Source organism: Aplidium turbinatum, chromosome 5, assembly GCF_918807975.1.
Source record: "Aplidium turbinatum chromosome 5, kaAplTurb1.1, whole genome shotgun sequence".
NCBI lineage: Eukaryota > Metazoa > Chordata > Ascidiacea > Aplousobranchia > Polyclinidae > Aplidium > Aplidium turbinatum.
Genome location: NC_137476.1, coordinates 23,844,497 through 23,866,091, shown reverse-complemented (window position 1 = coordinate 23,866,091; position 21,595 = coordinate 23,844,497). Strand labels below are relative to the sequence as shown.

The 21,595-nt window shown below is 37.6% G+C and overlaps 1 protein-coding gene across 3 annotated transcripts; it reads right to left on the bottom strand.

The window, feature by feature from the left end:
- Positions 1 to 1,098: 1,098 nt before the first annotated feature.
- Positions 1,099 to 19,763, bottom strand: LOC145770850 (uncharacterized). Of its 3 annotated transcripts, none has more exons than XM_082582585.1 (14): positions 19,520 to 19,763; positions 18,957 to 19,042; positions 18,249 to 18,387; positions 17,869 to 18,037; positions 16,736 to 16,983; positions 14,471 to 14,556; positions 13,812 to 13,918; positions 13,110 to 13,233; positions 12,691 to 12,785; positions 12,111 to 12,223; positions 8,475 to 8,591; positions 7,237 to 7,415; positions 6,599 to 6,720; positions 1,099 to 2,266 (listed from the first exon to the last, which is right to left on the bottom strand). In XM_082582585.1, exons 1-14 carry the CDS (start codon positions 19,717 to 19,719, stop codon positions 1,976 to 1,978), a joined length of 2,076 nt encoding a protein of 691 aa, XP_082438711.1. In that variant the 5' UTR covers positions 19,720 to 19,763; the 3' UTR covers positions 1,099 to 1,975. The 3 variants fall into 3 exon arrangements, with proteins under 3 accessions (XP_082438711.1, XP_082438712.1, XP_082438713.1); XM_082582586.1 differs by having other exon boundaries at positions 1,099 to 2,263; XM_082582587.1 differs by having other exon boundaries at positions 19,545 to 19,631.
- Positions 19,764 to 21,595: the final 1,832 nt, after the last annotated feature.

The window sequence follows — 21,595 nt, the reverse complement described above, 5'->3', positions numbered from 1 at the left end:
TCGAGAATGTTGCCCCCGGGCCTGGGCCGTTGAGAGGACAATTTAAGCCCCGTAACGATGAGATCCTTGGGCCCCAAATGAAGACACATCTAAGAAAAGTGAGCTAGCTTATATCCAAAGAAAACGAGCTGGTTTCTTTAATATCCCAGTTCCAAAAGTGCTGCCTGTCACCACTATTGGTTACATAATTTGTTTCCGCTGATTACTTGTCAAACAAGCAGGTATTCTCGATGGATCCACATAGGCGTAGGCTACTATTGATAACTTCTTACCAAACAAATTCTATATTTAATTTCTGCATGGTGAAACCTGCTAATTAGAAACTAGGGTACTAGTACAGAAAAACTACCTATCCTTGCAGTCTCGGTTCACAGTTGCCCTGAGAAACCACGAGGTTCAAACAAATGACCCTTATCATACACTGAAACATACAAGAGCAATAAAGCTAGGCCAGGCCTCCTATTCCTGTTTGCAATAACTTAAACTAATCCTGTGAAACAAAGCAAACTAAGCAGTTTCTGAAACAATCTCGTTTACACAACTACAAGTCTGCAGAAAGCAGGATAGGCTACTTGTACATCAAAGTGATATCCAGCTTGGAATAAGCAGTTCAACAAACAATAGGATGAGTAAACAAGGTGAAGTGTAAAGCAATGAAAACTACATGAAAAGATAATTGGGGCACAGTAGGTGGGTAAAAGGTTGCGTTGAATGCTGTGAAAGATTTGGAAAGATAGTACCGTACAACATATTCATGCGAGGCTTCTGAATATTGGAAAATTATTTCATTGACTTTCTTCGAATTTAATATAGCCTAGAGCCTACCGTACACTATCAAGCTTTCAGTGGGTGAGAACAAAAGCCAAGACAACGCCGAAGGTCCACGAAATAATCGTTTCACAGCTCCTACATCCTACATGTTTTGTAATTTTAAGCTTGTCAGTCATGTGGCGAAGGTAAAATTCACATCTGTGCATTGCCCAATCGACAACTGTTTTATCTAGGCTCCGCAAGACATTTTTTGGACACCTAAAATTTGGAACATTTTCAAAGTACAGACGCCAAACATAAATGTGGCTGTTAAAACACCTCGGTAAGTCGGCATACAAATGAATTTTATTGAATCAAGCAATTACAAAGCACGAGGCCTGTACGTACAAACTAAAGTGTAAAATTAATTTCAGGCCATAAGTTGTTTTCCTATAGAACCATCATTTACCTATGCCACGGCACAGTTATCCACAGTGACAGCTCATTTCCTTCATACTGAACAAAATCTGAGTGATTGAACAGGTTCATAGGCTAACTATAAGGCGCGAAATAGCGTATCGCTATCAATCCACTATTATCAGAACAGACTGGCTGTAAATTACAGTGGCACAACGAGCGTAATTAACAAATAATAGAGCATTGCACAATGCAGTCACAGAACAAAAACCAATGCAAAACTTCGTTTTCAGAAAACTTCGCTTTCAAGCTCAGGCATATTCATGATTGATAGAAGGCCTGTACCTGCAGCACTGCAGCAGATTTTTAGTTGAGATAAAAATACTAATCACTGACAATGCATAAACAAATGAAAATAACATCCAGTTTGAGACTCTTTTATCTAAGCTCAAAATAAGAAGCATTAGTGAACTCCTCTAATTGGGCAGACTGAGGTGGCTTGACACAATGAGTGTAAGTCCAGATGGATCTCGCAGGTCAGATGTGTCAACATTGCAGCACAGCGGGGTCAAGGTAGACCAAAACTTACTTAAATAGATAGCGATGTGTAGAGGGAAAGACTTCGCTCTCAGACACAGACAGATCAATCCCTGATGTGAGGATTAATTCATGGCCTGTATAATCAAAATTGATTGATGATGAATGCATAGTATATTTATGACCTTGCAATTGGCATTAAAGTTGCGGTTTTTAAAAGTTGACACAGAAACTCCAAGTACTGCATCAGCATTTCATATTTCAATTGGCTCTAGTTCTTTCTGGTCAATTCTCGACCTTTCCAGTGCACTTCTTGCAATCTCACATCAGCCTCGGTTATGTCACGTGACACGGTGAAGTTGGTTCGAATGGTTCTCTGCGCCACCGCCAGACCAACCCGGATGGCCATGTCGTAATCACCAGAGTGTACCTGAAGACCGCAGACAAATCCCCCAGCAAAGCTATCACCACCACCGGACATGTTGGCAATGGGCGCGTCCATCCATTCTGGACAGGCGCTGGATGACGATATTGGATAATGCATGAACTTGATGCCCGACTTCTGAAAATTACAATTCCTAGAACAGTTTGTTGAGTCCAACAAAAGCAAAGTCTAAGTTGAAACAAAACATGACATGACATTTAAAGTTTTGATGATAATTTAATGCAATAAAAAGCGATAAACGCAGAGGTGGGCAGCCGCAATTCCTGCTAGGAGTAATGGGTGCTCCGGCAACCGCTACTTACATGCGACGACCGATTTTGTTGTCTGGATAGTTCGTTTTTATGGTGTAGTGCTCCCGCTACTTACATGCGATGACTCATTTTGTTACTTTGTTGTGTAGATTTGTTTGACAAGAATACTACCACAATGAAGCTGTATCACTCTCCAGCAGTTTGGTTGGAAATTCATTTGAAAAAAACTCCAAAGAAACTCCATCTCTCTCCGACACCGAAGTCACCCGCATGCCATCGAGACCATTCTCATATCATCTTCACTACATTTTTCATTAATCATGATCATCACTTTAATAGCGTGCTCAAAAAGCCTCAAATAATAATTAATGTAAATTCCTGAACACATCAGTTATCGATACCTATTTTAAAACCATACCACTGTCGTTGCTGTGAACACTTTACTTCATTTTATTTACAAACGAAACACTGTACACAGTTTTTTCGTATAAGCTCAGTATCGTACGTTTGTTCTTAAATGTTCGTTTTTGATTTTCCTTTTTTTGTTTTGGTTGGAAGGTTCAGTCGTCCGCATGGCTTCATCAACTGGCACACCTCCAGTTGCTTTAGGTATGTGGAGCCAACTGTTTTTTTCAACTAATTCATCTATTTTTAACTGTTAGGTTTGGTGGCCGTGCTTAATTTACTTTCATCCAAGCATAGCCGTACGATCCAGGGGGGCAGCCGCCCCCCTGTTGTTTCAAAACGTCGCGAATTCGGGCAAAATCTTGCAATTATTAGGGCAAAAATTGCTATATGAAAAGCTACAAAATTGCATGAATTAAGAAAAACTATAAACTAATATCTTTTACCTATCAAACTAAGTACAGCCTCTTATTTGCACAAAAAATGTGCCGCAAAATCTTCATTTGGCCACACAATATTGATGTATTGTATTGCATGGTGATCAAACTGTAGTACGAAATGCATTTAACCAACAGCATCATGCCAATTTGGGCAGCCACCAAAATGTGTCTTTAATACTTTTGTGAAACTGCCCAAATCAAAACGCAAAGTTTGCTATATATATAGCTAATTTTATTAATTTTCACAAATGCATCGTGTTGATTTGGGCAGCTCAAAACATGAAATCATTTGATACAACTGATTAGTCTGTTTATGCAACTGCCCAAATTAGCGTGAGGCAGTTTCCCCAAAATGAACAAATTCATAAATTTAAGGCAGTGGCTTTTTCGTGAACAACCACAGTAATGTAGGTTATATATGATATCGGTCATATAGTGTTTCAGATTGAAAGACTGGAGCGGGTTAAATAGTGTTTCAGATTAAAAGACCAGAGCTGGTTAAATAGTGTTTCAGATTAAAAGACCGGAGCCGGTTAAATAATGTTTCAGATTAAAAGGCCGGCGCCGGTCAAATAGCCACTGCCTTAATTTTTCCCATTTACATAACTGTATCGTTTAGATTTGGGCAACAAAAAAATATGAAATTATCTGATCATAGTCTATTTATAAAACTGCCCAATTGGCATGATACAGTTGCCTCGCATCAAAATTTACAGTCTTTAAGTTTTTTCATAATATCCATAAATGCATCATCTTGATTTGGGCAACTACAAAATATGAATTTATATAAATCTGGTGAACACTTTTATAAAACAATTCGGGTGAAGAGGTTACAGTACTTTTTCAACCATAAACAGACATAGCTATTAGCTAAGCAACACCACAACATTTAACAAAAAAATGTTATAGCCTACCTGTTAAAAGTAATGTTAAGGTGTAGCTTAGCTTTGTTTGGTTACTTTTATAAAAGGGTCTGCTACTATTTGGCGATTTTTTGAAAATTCAACGACGCCTTCTGCAAATCCGACGATTGAATATTATTCAATATTCAGACATTGAAAATGTAAATACGAACTGTTAGACTAATTGGGTTCTTTGAATCCTACGTCACCGTCTGTATGCAACCTTAGAATACATTAGTTAATTTTTGTCATCAAATTACCTAGCCTAACTATATTTTTAGAACAGTGCTGCCAGACCTTTTTATTTTTTGTACTAAAATTCGTATCATCAAAACTACTTTAATTGATTTCAGAACAAAGTTTATTTGAACAGAAGTAGTGTGTCTGTGTTTTATTACATTTAATTAAATTTCTCTATTGTTATGTACTTTTTTCTGAATCCGTATGGTCACACTGAGCAGGTTTCCTGCAATGTTTATTTTTCTGAGTCTTTTATGACATCACAACTGAATATTTAAGTGGGGTTGTTTTTTATTTGTGGTGTGTAAAACAATATTTGTTACTCCTATCTACCATGCCAAAGTGCAGAAGCATCGAGCAATGCACATGCACAAGCAAGGTATCTTCAAAGAGGAATTCAGTTCTTCTATCTTGGTTCCTTTGGTAAGAAATTCTAGGTAGCTGGTGGCGTAGCCAAGGGGGGTTGGGGGTTGCACCCCCCTTTGGCACGTGTGTGACGTCACGATATTGAGAATGATGCTTTCAGTCTATGCCTCTAAAACAAAGTTTGCCTCATTTTAAATGAAATATGCAAAGAGCGAGTTTTGCCATTACCAAACATTCAAAGCCAGGAATTAGCAACAAGAAAACGTAGAAACTTGTAGCTTTATTTCCGAAAAATGCCGAAGAAAACATGATCTTATCCTTTTGCTATGCCACCGGACAGCACCATTTTACAGGAATATTCATACCTACATTTTTGTTGAAAATATTCTCAGAATGCACCAAATTCAAAGTAATTTTTCAAAATTTTCTGGGGGAGCCCCCAGACCCCCCGCCGATGGGTGTCGCCATAAGCGAAACACGTCATCAAACCCCCCTTTCAAAGTTCCTGGCTACGCCACTGCTGGTGATCTTGGATATGTCAGTTTTTCACTGTTATCATGCACCGCATATATTATATTTGGGCAATTTCTATAAAAGCGTGCACATTTGGGCAAATTTACGTTCTGCCCCCCCCAAAATGGTTTAGTCTCGTACGGCTATGCATCCAAGTAACCTTTAAATCTGCATCGAATGCACGTTTTAAACCTGTGGTTTTGCCACCTTTTCCTTTTGTTCCCATTCAAGGCAATTCAGCCCATTAGTAGAGCGAAATGTATGTGCCATAAATAGGGCTCTGCTGATTCACCATGCATTTTTAATAAAAAAAGCACTACCAGCAGTTCTTTCAAGCGCCATAGCTTATGCGCAGTCACGAGAGCCCATGAATGAGTGGCTTATCATTGTATCACTTAACCTGTTTTTCTTATAAAAGTAATTGGAATAAAATATAACAGTCAGTTTCTTGTTTTTTAACGTTGATTCCACACGTGTTTACGAAGATTCTACCAACTGCTAAACATGTTAAGTATTTCCAAGCAATTTGGCGCTTGCTAATTATTTCCCAAGTCAAGCCAATTTATTTGTTGTGATACAGTGAATACAACTCTCAGAAACAAAACGTTGCGTAAGTGTTGGTCAAATCACAACACAATCAGAATTGAGGTTAACAAAGCTGGCAAAGCAGTCCTTCTAAAACATAAACACTACATCTACGTCTGCAGACGTTGAATATAAAAGAAAACTAAATGGAAATGCAATGGCGACTCGGAAAAGAATGGCGTCAATAAAAACCTGTAACCTATTTAAGAATTAATTGGGTTGAGCTAAAATGGAGAATAAACAAAAAAGGCTGAGAGCCAGCGCTTCACATCTTAACCCTTTGTTTACTGGTTTGTACACTCCTTATAAAACAAAGTATTTTCTAAAATTGCTCAAAACGGCAGTATAATTTTCAAAAAGCAAAAACAGGCCTCAAACACTGATTTTTTTCCCGCAACTACGTTTCAAAATTCGCTCTATTGGGCGGAAAAACCACAGACTTAACAGCACTGGCTTGTTTAGTGTTTACCCATTCCAGTCTTTCATACCAAAAATCCCTGAAAAGGATATTTATATTTTCCAGTGTAAACGTGAAAGTAGCGAGTGGAGAAACTGCGATGGAAGCAAATGTAGCGCCTGACCAGCTACTAAAAAAAGTAGCCCGCCACAAAAGTAACTATTGCCTACCTTGGGACCCCCAATATCATTATCGATGAATAATATTGATATGATCATGATACTTATCAAAATAATCGACATTACACTTATTTTTCAATACGACAAATAGAAACACAAGTCACAACTTACGTCACTGGTGGCGCTAAACACTCCATGCCCACCCAGAGTGACAGCAATACATCGTGTAGTGGCCAAGAGAGGCTCACACAGGTCCATAAGAAAATGAATGAACTCCGAGTTGAAATCAGTTTCTGGAAATTTTACGTTAAATTCAAGTATTAAAAATGTATGGGAAGTTTAGCAATCATAAGAATTTCTCGATTTTTCCTTGTAGCTGAACATCGTGCAGGAATTTTTTTTTATCTTTTAACATAAAAAAAAAAATAAACGTAAATGGTGTGCAGTAAACTGCACCTTGCGGTGCTAAAATATAACGCTGTTGGCAAATGGTGACCAAAATACTTTACGAGTAAACCCTATTGGCTTCCTCAAATACAAACTCTACGCGGATCAAGTCAAGATGTAATTTCAAGGCAGAATCTTGGAGCTGTAAACTCCAATGCGAGTGTTTCAATCTACAGGGCAATAAAGGTGCCAACTGCTCATCTTAACCTTGTAGAAATCGATAGAAGTGGAGTATGTTGCCATATGAACATCGAACAGCTTATATTAAATAAACTGCTCTTAAGAATCAACTTTCAATGATTTCGATGTGAGACTCTGCCCAACAAGCGTTTCAACCACAATTGAAGTCAAGAACCGCTTACGGTGATTCAGTGGCATGTTGGAAGGAACTCTTCTTCCTGTTGCTGCTTCGTATATGGCACCAAGTTCTTCGAGATTTGGGGTCATGTAAGTCACAGCATTTACATTGTCACCTTTAGCCATGTAACCTTTGCCGGCCTTTAGCACACCCGTTGGCTCGTACAAGATCGGAATGTTGTGCCTGAGTTCAAGAAAACAGTTTCTTCTTGAAATGAGTCAAGCTATACGTCAGACGAATGTGTCGGAGAGCTGGAAAACCTTCTAAGAGGGACACGTCGTAAGTAGAAACAAAGATTATGTCGGAAGAAGAATAAGATAATTGGAAGTTAGTAAAAGAAAGCGAGGAAGGTCGAAAAGAAGGAAAGATTGGGTGACAGAAGATATGGAAATTGTGGGAATGAAGAAGGAAGATGCTGTTGAGTGCTGAAAGATTGCTGTGGAGAACTGCAATCTGCACAGGCGACCCCACTTGAAGAAGTGGGAATAAAGTCAGAAGAAGATACGTAAAAGCAAAAAACTTCATCCAAGCAGTTGTAAGGTACCAATGCAGGCAATAGCAGAAGCGATAGCTAAAACTACAGCGATGTACGCATTATTTATTTACGCTGTTCTATATATAATATGGTACAACCAATCAAAACATATTATTATACACTTTATACAGGGTGATCACAACAAGTGTAGACAAATATTTATTGAAATAACAATACATCCAAACAAGAAAAAAATTACACATATAAAGAAAAATGCAAGGAAAAGTATAAACAAACAAAATGCACTCTTATTTTTCAATATATCACCCCTTTGCCTTCACCAAACGCCTTAGTCTTCTACCTTGCAAGGGCAAATGGAGTAAGATAGTACAGGAAAATATTAAGGAGGGAGGGAGAACGTTTTCTTCGAAAGCATTGGGTTTGCAGGTAAGGAGGACACGGGGACGTCCATAAAGAACATGAGAAGAACAGGTGCAGGGTGAAGAAGGCAAAGTAGGATTGAAGGGAGAAGATGCGATGGACAGAGTGAATGGAGAAAAGGAATGAAGAAAGATTTGACCACATTCATTTTAAAACGAAGTTTGCATGATGATTGACAGGAGAGTGATTGAGTTGGGTAACTCAAACCATGCAGAAACCAAAATTCAAACGTTTTTGCCAAAACGCTGCACCTTCATCAAGGAAGAGTTACAACTACATCTGAAAAACAGTAACAACAAATGGAAAAAATTATAAAACTACAGCACCTGGTACAAAGAGAGCATATCAGTTTCATGACCCCTTCTTCTAAATTGGCATCCACGCAAACAATGGAAGAATTGATCACGTCGTCTTCATTCTTCTTGATGAAAGCCTCGTCTATGCTTCAACAAGAGTACAGACCCATAAGTGACCAATGGTGACATAAACTATCATTAGTTTGGTCTTGGCAATTTGGTTGGAACTACAAAAAATAATTATGGTCTTGATACACCAGATAATCCAGATCAATCAAACAAGTTGCAAAATCTAACAAAAGAAAGAAAAGTGATAACAAAGCTTAAACACTGACCAACTGCTTTCTATGTCATGGTGTGATTGCAGCAATGTCCCACAAGCCAGTTTGACATTGTTATCTTGAACTTAGCGTTTACTTTTGTGATCACGCTTTCTTTTCCAGATCAGGAAGACAACATTTTATTACAAAAAATTGGTAAGAAATTTGCATTTATTTGTAAAAAAAATTGCAGTAGAGGCCAAAAAAGTTGTATTTATGCACATCCCTTTAAAACAGTGGTTCCCAACCTGGGGTTCGCGGACCCCTTGAGGGTCCGTGAGAAAGCATTTGGGGGTCCGTGATTACCTTGATGAATTTTGAAAAAAAAAATGTTCTATAGGCTATGCACGGATAGAGCACCAGCTATGCTCGGGAACAAATCTGGATTTGCTGCTTTAGTAAAAAACGAAGCTCCTCGCGTGGTTGTTACCCATTGCTTCTTGCACATGTAGTCTACGCCTTAGCAGCAAAACTTTACCAGCAAGTCTCAAAGAAATTCAGACGAATTGCGTGAAAGTTGTTAATTTCATCAAAAGCAGAGCTGTAAACCACCGTACTTTTAAAGCGCTCTGTCAAGAAGTACCGTCAGCTTACGAAGTACTTTTATATCATTCTGAGGTACGTTGGTTATCTAGAGAAGTTTTGAAACGACCGTAGCAGCTAAAAAATGAGGTATCAACTCTTTTGAAAGCAAAAGGAAGTCCCTGTCTAAAACGTTTTTTGCCTAGACTGGATAAAGTGCAGGCCTTACTTATTAGAAGAAATGGTGTATTGAAAACGACAATAATAAAACGAAACAAACAGTTGCTTACCGAATTCTTACATATTCCCTAGTCACTCCAAATCTCCAGTTCTCCAGGTTTATAAAACAATGACCACTCCAGTCCATGCCAAAACGTAAAAAGAAAGATCAACTAGCCAAAATTGTTAATGCATGGCCGGGTCACTCAAGCATGAAAATAGAATGGAGCGGAGATACCACAATAATATTAAATGGGCGGGGAATCGTTTCTAACAGTCCCCTCTCAAAATGGTTCGAGAGTAAAAGTTTTCTATACGCATGACCTACTTAGCCGATATTTTCGGTCAGATTAACAATGTTAATCGTGGCATTCAAGGACCAGGTGTGACAATAATTGATGCAGCTGAAAAACTGAAAGCGTTTTTAGCCAAGTTGCGGGTTTGGATACGCAGATTGGAAGCAGGTACTGTAATTACACTAACTTTCCAATGTTAGAAGATCTTATCTTGAAATCTAAATTAAAATAACGTTGAAATGAGATTTGCAGGGTTTCCAAGGGTGCGCAAAATTTTCCGAACTAAGTTCTTCTTCTTCTTCCAAACGTGCCGAACGAAGTTGAAACATGGATTCGAAATCCTTTTCTTTTTGACTTGAACAACATTAGCGATGACGATCTCAGTAAAGATGACCCAATTGATTTGAGATCAAAAGAATTATTACGCATTGAATTTCATTCAAAAACTGTGGAAAAATTTTGGTGCTCACAACTGCAAACCTACCCATTCTTGGCAAAGCAAGCGATTATTGTTTTGTTACCGTTCATAACCACTTACCTTTGCGAGGCAGGATTCTCGGCTCTTGTTGCAATAAAAACTAAACATCGAAATCGCCTGGACATTGAAGATGACATGCGTGTTGCATTGTCAAAAACTCAACCGCAGTTCAGTCGTTTAGTCCAGTAAAGGCAACAACAGCCCTCATTAAAGTTGCTTACGTTGAAAAAGTTTCGGCATGGCACTTTGGGTCACCTTGTGGTAACTTTTATTTTAGGTCTATTGTTTGTTTATAAGTTGAATTAATTTATTTGATGTTTGTTTATATTTGAATTATTATTAAGGCTGTCTAACTGCTTGATGAAATATTCTATCTAACTGATCTAATTTAGCTATCTGACTCCATTAACTAATTTCTACACAATTTTTATTCGAATTATAATTTTAAGTTATCAGAAGGTGTTCATAGAATATTGTAGGTTATGGCAAAATGAATTTAAACATTGTAGTTATGGCAAACGAATTTAAACATTGTAGAATAACGAAACAAAAGGGTACGGATTTTCACATTACAACAGGCGTCCAACTTGTTACATACGTTTTCTTCACTGAGCTCAGTTTGAGCTGGTCTGACTGCGCTGGACAGTGAAACATTATTACAAACTATTACATTTTTGTTTGTTTGTTTTGTTTGTTTGTTTTATCTTTATCCTGCATTGCGGGAAAGCGGACTTGAGCGCTATGCATCGGTGTACGCCTTCCGACGTACACCTGACCCACGCTGCAGCCGACGGCAATGTCTGTTTCCGGTTGTCTACTCTACTTATGACTTAAATTTGGTACTACCCATTACTCGAAATCGATCACTGGGTAGAGGCAATTATCGTAAAGTTTCTTGCCCAGAGAAACAACAGCAAGTGCGGGTGGCTGGAGTCGAACATGCAGGCTCTCGACTGCGAGCCCAACGCGCTAACCACTCGGCCACTGCTTTAATTAAACAATCATGGTCTGACTGAGCTGGTCCGATTGAGCTGGTTTGATGTGAGCTTTTTGTCTAATTGAGCTCTCGCCAAATGCGAACAAATCATTTTATATTATCAGTTCCCTTTTTCTTATTCACTTCGGGAGCAGATTACATGGAAAATTACAGAAACACTAGGAATTAAATTTAGGTTAAACTGGTTCACTATAGTAAAAGGCAGGAAAACTTACATGATGAAATAATGGATCGCTACAACCTTAATATTCAAATACTGCTGACATTTCTTGAACAATTCATTCATTTTCTTATTTGAGCAACTGTTTAACCTGATATTTGCCGCAGGGGTCATAGCGGCAATGTAATATGACACAGTAGGCTACAGTAGTTGAGTAGCATAATTATTACAATAGTCAATAGTACAGTATGTTAATTGAGTTTCAGGGAAAATTTAGGTAGGGGTCCGCAGAATTAATAATTTGTCTAAAGGGGTCCGTGACAACAAAAAGGTTGGGAACCACTGCTTTAAAATAATAGAAATTTACTTATACAATTTATTAACAAATTACATACAATATTGAAAATTTTTATACATATAATACTACATTTTTGTACAACTTTCCCCACTGCAGATTTCTACACTGGTTGATAGTGCCCTGCTCACATGCAGCAGACCAGATAAACGTTGGGTGGGCTGCTGGGGAGGAAGTGAATCGAGTAAAAAGTTTTAAGTTTCGTCGAATCACATCAGTAACGCGACAGCTGAAAATCAAACAGCAGTGATATTCGTTCTTTTTTGTGTTTCCGAAAAAACAAACATATCACTACCTCAGACAAGCCTCAATGTCTCACCAGCCGTGTATACTGGAATCCTCTGTGGCAACAAACACTTCTCCACGTTGATCCATGACCACGTTGTACATGCCGGTCGAGCGGTCAGCCACCATGGAGATGCCGCTGATACCCTGGCAATGACATCCATTCATATAGTGCAATTACATACAAAGCGTCGGCTGCATAGCCGAGTGGTGAGAGCCCTGGAACGGCAATCGAAAGGGCGCCGGTTCGACAGCGCTTAGCACGCGGCTATGTATTTGGCAGGACACTTAAAGGCATGTCTGAAGGTTGACACGAAGATTGGCTTCCTTGCCTTCCCGTCCACTTAATCTAAATCTTCAACCACTGGGTGTAAGCCTGGATACGACAACAACATAGAAAGCAATTCAGCACTTCAGGTAGGTAGGTTACATGCGAGCGTTATACTACATTAATATAATCATCATCAAGAAACAAAGCTTTTGAAAAAACGTGATCAGAAAACCATAAAGCACATTTTACAGTTATGTTTGAGGCAAAAATGCATTGAGCAACTGTTTAAAAAATGTCATCGCCATTATAATGTCACAATCACAAAAAACCAATCCATTCATACCATGTTTTTGAATTCGTTCATAAAAACCTCTCCGTTGTAATCGCTTCCGACAACTGAAAGAAACCTCGGTTTGCAGTTCAACCTCCATAAGACCTCTGCATTGCATCAATTCATATGTCTGGTGAACCGCATCGTGCATCAGCAGCCGTTTATTCATAGTTTGCATAAGGCCAAAACAAAAAAAAATTGTTCCATTGTCAAACATATCAAAAATACGCGTAGCCAGATATTGAAAAAACCTTAAAACGCTTACACTTGTCTTCGTGGTTGCTTTGGCGCTAGCTAGAATTGCTTTTCGGGGAAATAGATTTGCTGTTAAGGGAGTTTAGATAAAAATCATGTCCATATTGAACAATTATTTGTCAACCAAAACATGGTATGATAGACAATCAAATAGTGAAGCAAAAGTTGCACTGGACCTGCGATATTTCTTCCCACGCCACCAAGAGACATTGTCGTTGAGGAAGGATTTGAGGGACCTCCGGGAATGAGTTGGTCGGAACATTTTGAAATGACGTCCATGTTGCAGCCACCGACCACCGTCTACGTAGGCAAGAGACAGCACTTGTCAAGCTTTCATTCGGTTGCATTGCCGTCGGTTCGATACTGTTCAAGAAAATGCGCCCGCGTCTCTGGCAGCACTTTTAAAAGACATCCTTGGAGGTGGACACAAAGATTGGCTTCCTTGCCTTTCCGTCTACTTAATACTTCAAGCAAGATAAAAAAAAAACTAACTTATTGGCGCGACATTTATCGTTCATTATAATAAAACTAGAAAAATACAACTTGACCGTTTTTGACAAAGAAAATTATCAACTTGGCTTTAAGGTTATTATACTTTATAAATTAAATATTTCAGCAAAAAACGAATTACTTTTGTGCAAATGTACAATTGTACATAGCAGATTCAACATTCACTATCTGTCAAACATGAAAATGTAACAAATGTGTCTTTAGCTATTCCCAACGGCCTAAATGTGACCACAGCTCCACCTTGAATCGTATCTCACAGAGGTAAGTGATGATACTTAACTTGCTTCTCCGTAGTTTAAAATAAAACAACCCGAAAAGCGCAAAAATAATTCCCTTTTGCTGACAGGATAGCTACGTTTTACACCAACCGGTCTTCTTTGATTGTCTGTTTTGCTTTCCTCTGCATGAACACCTCCATAGTAGGACTTGGCTATTTGTGCACCAACTTTTGCGTTGTTCTTGATCAGAAGAATATCTGTGGAAAAGAAGCAAAGTCAGATCCGTACAGTTTAAAAAAAAGAAAAAAAGAAACAAGACAGTTTTGTTTTCTCGAATCAGTAAAAGCACCGGAATACAAGTTCACAGCACACAATTTGTTGACGCTTATAGTAATCATAGTGTTTACTGCATCTCCAAGTACGGTACGTTTTCGACAAGAACTTGTGCCCTCATCAGGAATTACAAATTTTCAAATAAAACTATCTTATAATTCTCATTTTAAGTATATTGCAGACATGTAATTCTTGATGAGGTCACAAGTACGTGTCAAAAACGTTTGAGTTTATTTTAATTGTATTTCTTTGTGTAATAAATACGTTAAACCCGTTGAAGTTATTTTGTTTCGTCTGGGGTTCAACAAAGTGAACTCTCTACCAAATCTGTAAAAACTTTAACACAACTTTTTTTAAATAAAATCAAACTCACTGTTTGATAATTCGCCAAACTCCAATCCTTTTAATACAGTAGCTTAGGCTATATATACAAACAACAGTTCTACACAAGATGTTGACACAAGTCATACACGTACTTGCTTTTAGCGACATCCCACCGGTGAGTTGGTTGACACGCTGCAGAATAAACGGCGTTACCTCGTTTCCGCTTTTCTTCAAGGAACTGAAACCAAGTCCACATGTTATTGATGACGACGTCACACAACAAGCCATAACGAGGGTGGGTACAGGTAGACTTGTACAAAACGATGCGACCAAGATATTTTCTAAGATGTTTTCTATTTACTTTGATCACGTGACCCACGGCCTACTAGAACACGGCCAAATATGTTGCTATTTGAGAAAATTTCTAAGAGTCTTAATTGTTACAATCATAGCCATGACAAACCTGTCATTTTCTCACTTACAGAAGTATGTAAAATAAGCAATATTTGCATCTAGACATATTTTTGGCTTGTTTTGGCGGAGATTAGATATGTACGTTAAGCACAATTTATGCAATAATAATGTAAAATATGTAAGACTTTCCAACTGCATTCTGGAGGTAGTCTCATAATACAGTCGTTAGGTTTTTTGTATAGCAGGGTCATTCACCAAAAGACTTATTTTTCTTGCAAAATTAAACCTGGTGAAAAACAAAACGAACTAAAATTTAAATTGGCACATCAAATGAACAGCTTACAACATAGAATTCAGAAAAAATCCTTGATATTTTAATGGAAGATGCAATTGCACCAAACGATACTACCTCCAGGGTGCAGTTGGAAAGTCTTACATATTACATTGCTATTGTGTAAACTGTGCTCAACGTACATACCTAATCTCCGGTTCTTCTTCTTCTTCTTCAATTGCCTTGCCTGAACCAGGCATCGACGGCCTCAGATGAATAATTAGACCAAATGTTCCTATTATATGTTGCATGGATGATTGTTTCTGTCTTGTCGTTAAATTGTTCCAGATGTGTTTGTCTTTGTCTGCCAGGTGCCCGCTTTCCAAAAATTTTACCAGTTAAAGAGAGATGCTCCAGTTTTTGCTTTCTTACTACATGGCCGAGAAATTTATATTGTCTGGTTTTCATACTTTTTAACAGAGTTCTGGTTTGGTTCACTTGGTGTAGAATTTCTTTATTTGTTTTCTTTGCCAGCCATGAAATGCGTTGCATTCTACGGAAGCACCACATTTCAAAAGCATTAATCTTTTCTGCCATTTTTGTTGAAATATTCCATGTTTCAGAGTTGTAATGAAAAACAGGATAAATATAGCATTTTAAAACTCTAGATCTTGTTTTGAAAGAGATATTTTTATTGCAAAGAATTGGTTTCTCCGGTTAAACAAGCCAAACATATGTCTAGGTAAAAATATTGCTTATTTTACTTACTTCTGGAAATGGGAAGGTGACAGGATTGTCATAGTTATGATTGTAACAATTCAGACTCTTAGAAATTTCTTCAAATAGCAACATATTTGGCCGTGTTCTAGTAGGTCATGCGTGACCACAAAGCAGTGCTATCCAGTACGGGATTTCCTGCAGTAACTTATCAGCTCCAATGATTTTTATCTTAAAATCCAGTCAGTAATGGTTTGACTCTTAGAGTGTGCACTGTGCACTTGAGCAACGCATTTCAAGAACTTTTCTCTATTCAGTGGAATCTAGTTGATAAAATAACCTACAGACTTTGACAATCGGAAACTTAAATACTGTCAGTCTCGATGACATGGCCTGCGTCAGTGGTTCAAAGCCTCTACAAGTATGCGAAGGTGCCAGGATAAAGCTCTCAGAGAAAACTTTATCGGTCCGAGGATAAAGATTCCCACAACAAATGGAGTACAAGGATGCTGAGTTGGATAATAGAAGTTAAAACAGTTCTAAGTTTTTATGTTGTTTGTTTCTTCAATATTTCTGCAGTACTTAGAGCATCTTAACTTTCAAATTTGAAACGATTGACGCAAGTGTAAGCCAATAGTAATCAAAAGTAAGCTGGTATGGTAATCTGGTAAGCTAAGCTGGCAATCAAAAGTAACTGGTAATCAAAGTAAGCCAACTGGGTCTATCATTATAAACTTTTTCAGGAATATTGATAAAGTCCGGATAAGTTAAATATATTAGTTAAAATCTCAATTAACAAACCTTTTAGTTTTAGCAAGCCAATTTTACAAAAAGTAAATACATGACAAACATAAAAGAATGCATGTTAATCACAAAACTGCAATTAAAGCCTATGTTGGAAAGTTTGTATTAAGGCAGCCCGGGTTGCTTAGAAAATTATTTATTTTAAGACTCCGACATCGCCTTGAAGAGGAGATTTACTGTAGTTAACACACAATCATCTGTTACATTATACCTGCACTCTTCTATAGCAGTTTGTATAGCTTTTTCCACGGTGCTTCCTAAACCTGCATACTGACTAGGAATGGGAACAGCCAAAAGCAACCCGCTGTCAATGTTTAGTTTGTCCCTGGCGACCATAAGAGCTGAAGCTTCATCAATGCTGGCAACATTGTTTGGAGATGAAAAGCCACTGGACTCAGTGAAGAAACCAGGAAAATCAACAGAGCTTCCCAACGTTGCCACAGTCACACCTTCAGTTTCCTATTAAGAGCACACCGTAACTACAAGGAACTATGCAAATAAGTGTGTTTTCAATTGTGTTTAGTTTGTAAAAGTTACTCATTGTCACAGAAATACAAGCTTTAATTGCTTTATTACTTATACCTTCACAGAAAGCAAATTACAATGGCTATAAACATCTTTTAATTCCTGGCCTTTTTGGGGATAAAATGCCCTGAATTACTTTTTAATCAAAAAAACAACTTGATTTGAAAAAGATTTGCCAATACTTTTGTTGATGTGCTTTCTCTCAATAGATAGATTTGCACTCCCTAGGGTTTATCGTTTTATCATCTAAAGTTGTCAGTTTTAAGAGAGAGAGCTCACTACACTATTTTGTCAAGACACACAGTCTACAGACTGTTTCCCAGCACCACACTCACATGACAAAAAAAATGCAACTGACCATTCGTGCTTGAGAGAAAACCTGATATCTGTGTAAAACCTGACTGGTTAGAGTCCTGTTTAATAGGACACTGCTTCAACAATGGTCGAGAGCATGGGGCGTTGCCTTTGGCAAGGCACTCAAAAGCATGTCGTCGATTGTGGAGTGGTGTCCCTTCAAATATAGCCCTCGATTTCTCTCATGATTATGAACAGTCACCTATTCTAAAGAGAGAAATGCCTTCGGCCATTCTTAGGGCTATGGCCTGTACTGAACCGTGTAAAAGTAGGTGAAACACCCCCTCACAAAGCCAGGTGATAGTATCAGGGATAAAGGCAGGCAACCTGGTTGTACGTGGTTTCTATTCTGCTTGCCATAGCTGCAATAACGTACCGATGTCTTTTTATGTGTATGTCTATAATGCACTTACATATTATATACCAAAGATTTATGCTGTGTTGTCAATTCAAAACATATCTCACCAGATACTCTAAAGTTCGTCCAACGTCAAGGATCGATTTGATGCCAGCACTAACTACAGTCACAGGAGTACGACCAAGCTCCCGAAGATCAGCACTCACGTCCATTGTATGTTCGCCACTCCTGTGGACACCACCAATTCCTCCAGTGACAAAGATCTTGATTCCACAACTTTAAATCATATACATGTAGCTTATTATTTAATATTGCAAAAAAATTTTGCCAAACATCAAATCAAAAAACTGCAGATGTGATTTTATTAAACGGTGTAAGAAAAAGTAACTTAAAATAAGCTCATAAATCTCAAACTTATCAAAGCTATCAAAACTGAGCTTTTAGTGTTGTACCGGTAGGTCTGCAAAACCAAATATTAAATTTCTACCAATGGGCTATTAGCATTGTAGCTGATACAGTTGTTCCTCCACTGAGGTTGTTTGCACATGCCACAGCCAGATCTCGTCGAGATAGTTTTTGTACATCGCCATCTTTTGCAAGTTGCTCCAACAAGTTATTATCCATCCCTGGACATAATTCAGTCATTAAAATAAACTTAAGTTAAATTTTAACAACAATAAAATAAACATCTTGGGCTATTAGTTAAGTTATAATAAATCAACAAAAATAATTGATCAAAGTCAGATTTACAATACCGGTACAAAATCTTTAAACTCAATATTAAATAAAAAAAAAAGTGATCCATGCATAGTACAAAAACATGAACAGATATCCTGATTCTTGACCTACACAAAACCTTTAGAATGAATTACTTTTTAGTAGATATTACGGCTATTTCGCATTCATCAAACTTAGAATCGATTTCGCCATAATAATAGCATCTTCAGCTGGCACATAATGATGTAAAATGTAAAAACTATTTTTTTAAATCAAAAAGAAAAATACTTAAAACGACGACATAAAGCCAATTCTGATTTCAACGCACATATTAATATTCTAGGAATATTTGTTTTAATAAAAATAAGAAGCAGCCTAAACCATAAGCTAATTATCTTTTTTTTTTTATTAAATTATTAAACAGTTGACCATTGCAGTACGGTTGAAAATAACTGATGCATTTAAAAATTTTGCATACCAACATGGATCTGTCCATTGATGACACCAATTGTAGCAGGAACAACGCCATAGTTCCGAACAATATTTTCTACTTCCAGTGCAGTCCTGTGAAAACAAATTAATTTGAATAATTTTATTCTGTAAGTTTTGGCAGAATTATATTATACAATTCAGTAGGACCATAGGCATTTCTCACTAGAGCAGCTTACTGTTCATAATGATGAGAAATCAAGCACTACAGTCGAAGGGACACTACTCTGGAATTGATGGCATGCCTTTGATTGTCATGGCAAAGACAAAGCCACATGTTTTTAAGCGGAATGGCCCGTTTCGGTGAGTCCGATCCCTTAACGGCAGATTTTTTTTTTTTAATTATTGGGTACCGTAGCCTAATTATCATTACCGTTTTAGGGTTAGGGGTTAGAGGTTAGGAACTCACCGAATCCGACTCACCGAATAGTAGCAGACCCTTTTTAAGTGATGTCGAATCAGTGGCTTTTCGAATCTCAAACCAAAGCTCTCAAAAGGGCAATAATATAAAGATAACTATAGACCTCCACCTCTATCATTTATGGTACTTACATAAAATTATCTGGAAAAGGCATACCATGGGTGATTATAGTACTTTCCAATGCAATTACTGGTCTTCTATTTTTCAAAGCTTTTGTTACATCTTGATGTATGTTAAAAACACTCTTTTGCTGATTGTGTGAAGTATAAAGCCGTATTGCATTGTATTTCAGCAATCTACATCCAGATATTAATACACGATTAGGAAGCATTGTTGCAACTCTTCCACTATTTTGTTTCACAGGTATTTCATTTGTTGTTCTATCAGGCTATATCTACAAAATCAAAATTTGATTACAAAATGGAATTAGCAATTATATATATTTATATATCAGTGCTTTGAACATCTCTATTGCTATCATAACAAATCCAGTTACAACAAAGCAATATCAATTAAGTTTGGTGGTGGTGCAAATTTAAAATATTAATTTTGCAAAAGCTGTTTTATCGATGCACATTTTAAACCTTTTCGCTTTGCCGTCTTTTCTTTTTGTTGGTGCCAGCTGCCAAACTCTTGTGTTTAGTTTGAAGTTCTTTTCATGTTTACGCCAACAGGAAAAAATTAATTTGAATTGAAACGTTTGTGAAATTTGGAAAGTAAAACGCAAAACAGCTTGTCATTATCTTGTTATTGCATTGGCACAAGACAAGCTTATGAGCAAAAAAACAACTCAAAATTAATCACTCAGAATGTGAAATAGCCTAGAAGCATTTTCATTTATTGCATAAGCGATGTATGATGTTAAGCAGTTTTACTAATTTTGCAACAGTAAGTTAAGTTTTAAAAAGTGAAGCAGATCTCACAAACTCATGTGTAGTCAAGTTGCTAGGATACGGAATGGCCCGTTTCGGCGAGTCCGATTCGGCGAGTCCGATTCGACTAGTCCGATTCGGCGAGTTCCCTATTCGGCGAGAGCCTTTTTCGGCGAGTGCCCTATTCGGCGAGTTTTTGAAATTTTTAAAATGAAATTATCGGGTACCGTAGCCTAACTACAATTGCCGTTTTTACATCGTTTTGACGTCGCTAAACGTTGAAATCGTGCAGAAAGGAATAAAAATAAAATGTTTGAACTATTAAATTAAAATTCGTCATGTCAGTTCAGTTGTTTTTATTTTTGACCATCATATCAAAACCAATACACGTCAACATAGCAAAGGTCGAGAAAAAGGTAGAAGCGACAAAACGCGAAGTTAAAACGTGCTTGTGACCGAAGTAAGTTATTGAGTTGAAAGAAATTTGGCACGGTCGCAACACCTTCAGAAAAATTTAAGATATGAAGGGAAAATAAACCAAACAATGTTACAAAAAACATCATGTTTATGTCTATAAGTTAGTACTTTTGAATAGTTAAAATGATTAGTTTGGATCAACAAATGTGTGACCCACAGCTTAGATTGAAAGGAAATTATCGGGTACCGTAGCCTAGTTATCCCGACTAGCAAAAATTTGTTCCTAGAACCCAGTTAGCCTAACAGTTCATTTTTACATTGTAGTAACAGAATAAAAAGGCTAACCAAATGTGTGGCCTATCGTTTTAACGTCGCTAAACGTTGAAATCGTGTAGAAAAGAGAACTTTGCTGACTAGGATACGTTGAAACTGAAAAACATTCACAGAAGCCCTACGATACGTTGCATTTTTAAGATAATGTATTCAGACGTTGAATCAATGTACAAATGAAATGTTATGCTAAATGGGTTCTTGGAACAATTCGAAAGGCTTCTGTGAATTTTTGCTGGTCGGGATAACTGGGCTACGGCACCCGATAATTTCCTTTCAATCCAAGCTGTAGGCGGCCTACAGTAAGCCACACATTTGGTTAGCCTTTTTATTCTGTTACTACAATGTAAAAATGAACTGTTAGGCTAACTGGGTTCTTGGAACAAATCGAAAGGCTTCTGTGAATGTTTCTCAGTTTCAAAGTATCCTAGTCAGCAAAAGCTCCCTTTTCTACACGATTTCAACGTTTAGCGACGTTAACACGATAGGCCACACATTTGGTTAGCCTTTTCATTCTGTTACTACAATGTAAAAATGAACTGTGTTCTTGGAACAAATTTTTGCTGGTCGAGATAACTAGGCTACGGT

What these genes read in the sequence shown, in the direction of transcription:
- LOC145770850 (XM_082582585.1), bottom strand. Translation starts at nt 19,719, where the DNA reads ATGCTTCCTAATCGTGTATTAATATCTGGATGTAGATTGCTGAAATAC. An exon ending in TGAACGAATTCAAAAACATG is followed by an intron (nt 12,224 to 12,690) that starts GTATGAATGGAT and finishes TGTCATTGCCAG; the next exon opens with GGTATCAGCGGCATCTCCAT. An exon ending in GATTCCAGTATACACGGCTG is followed by an intron (nt 8,592 to 12,110) that starts GTGAGACATTGA and finishes CTCTTGTTGAAG; the next exon opens with CATAGACGAGGCTTTCATCA.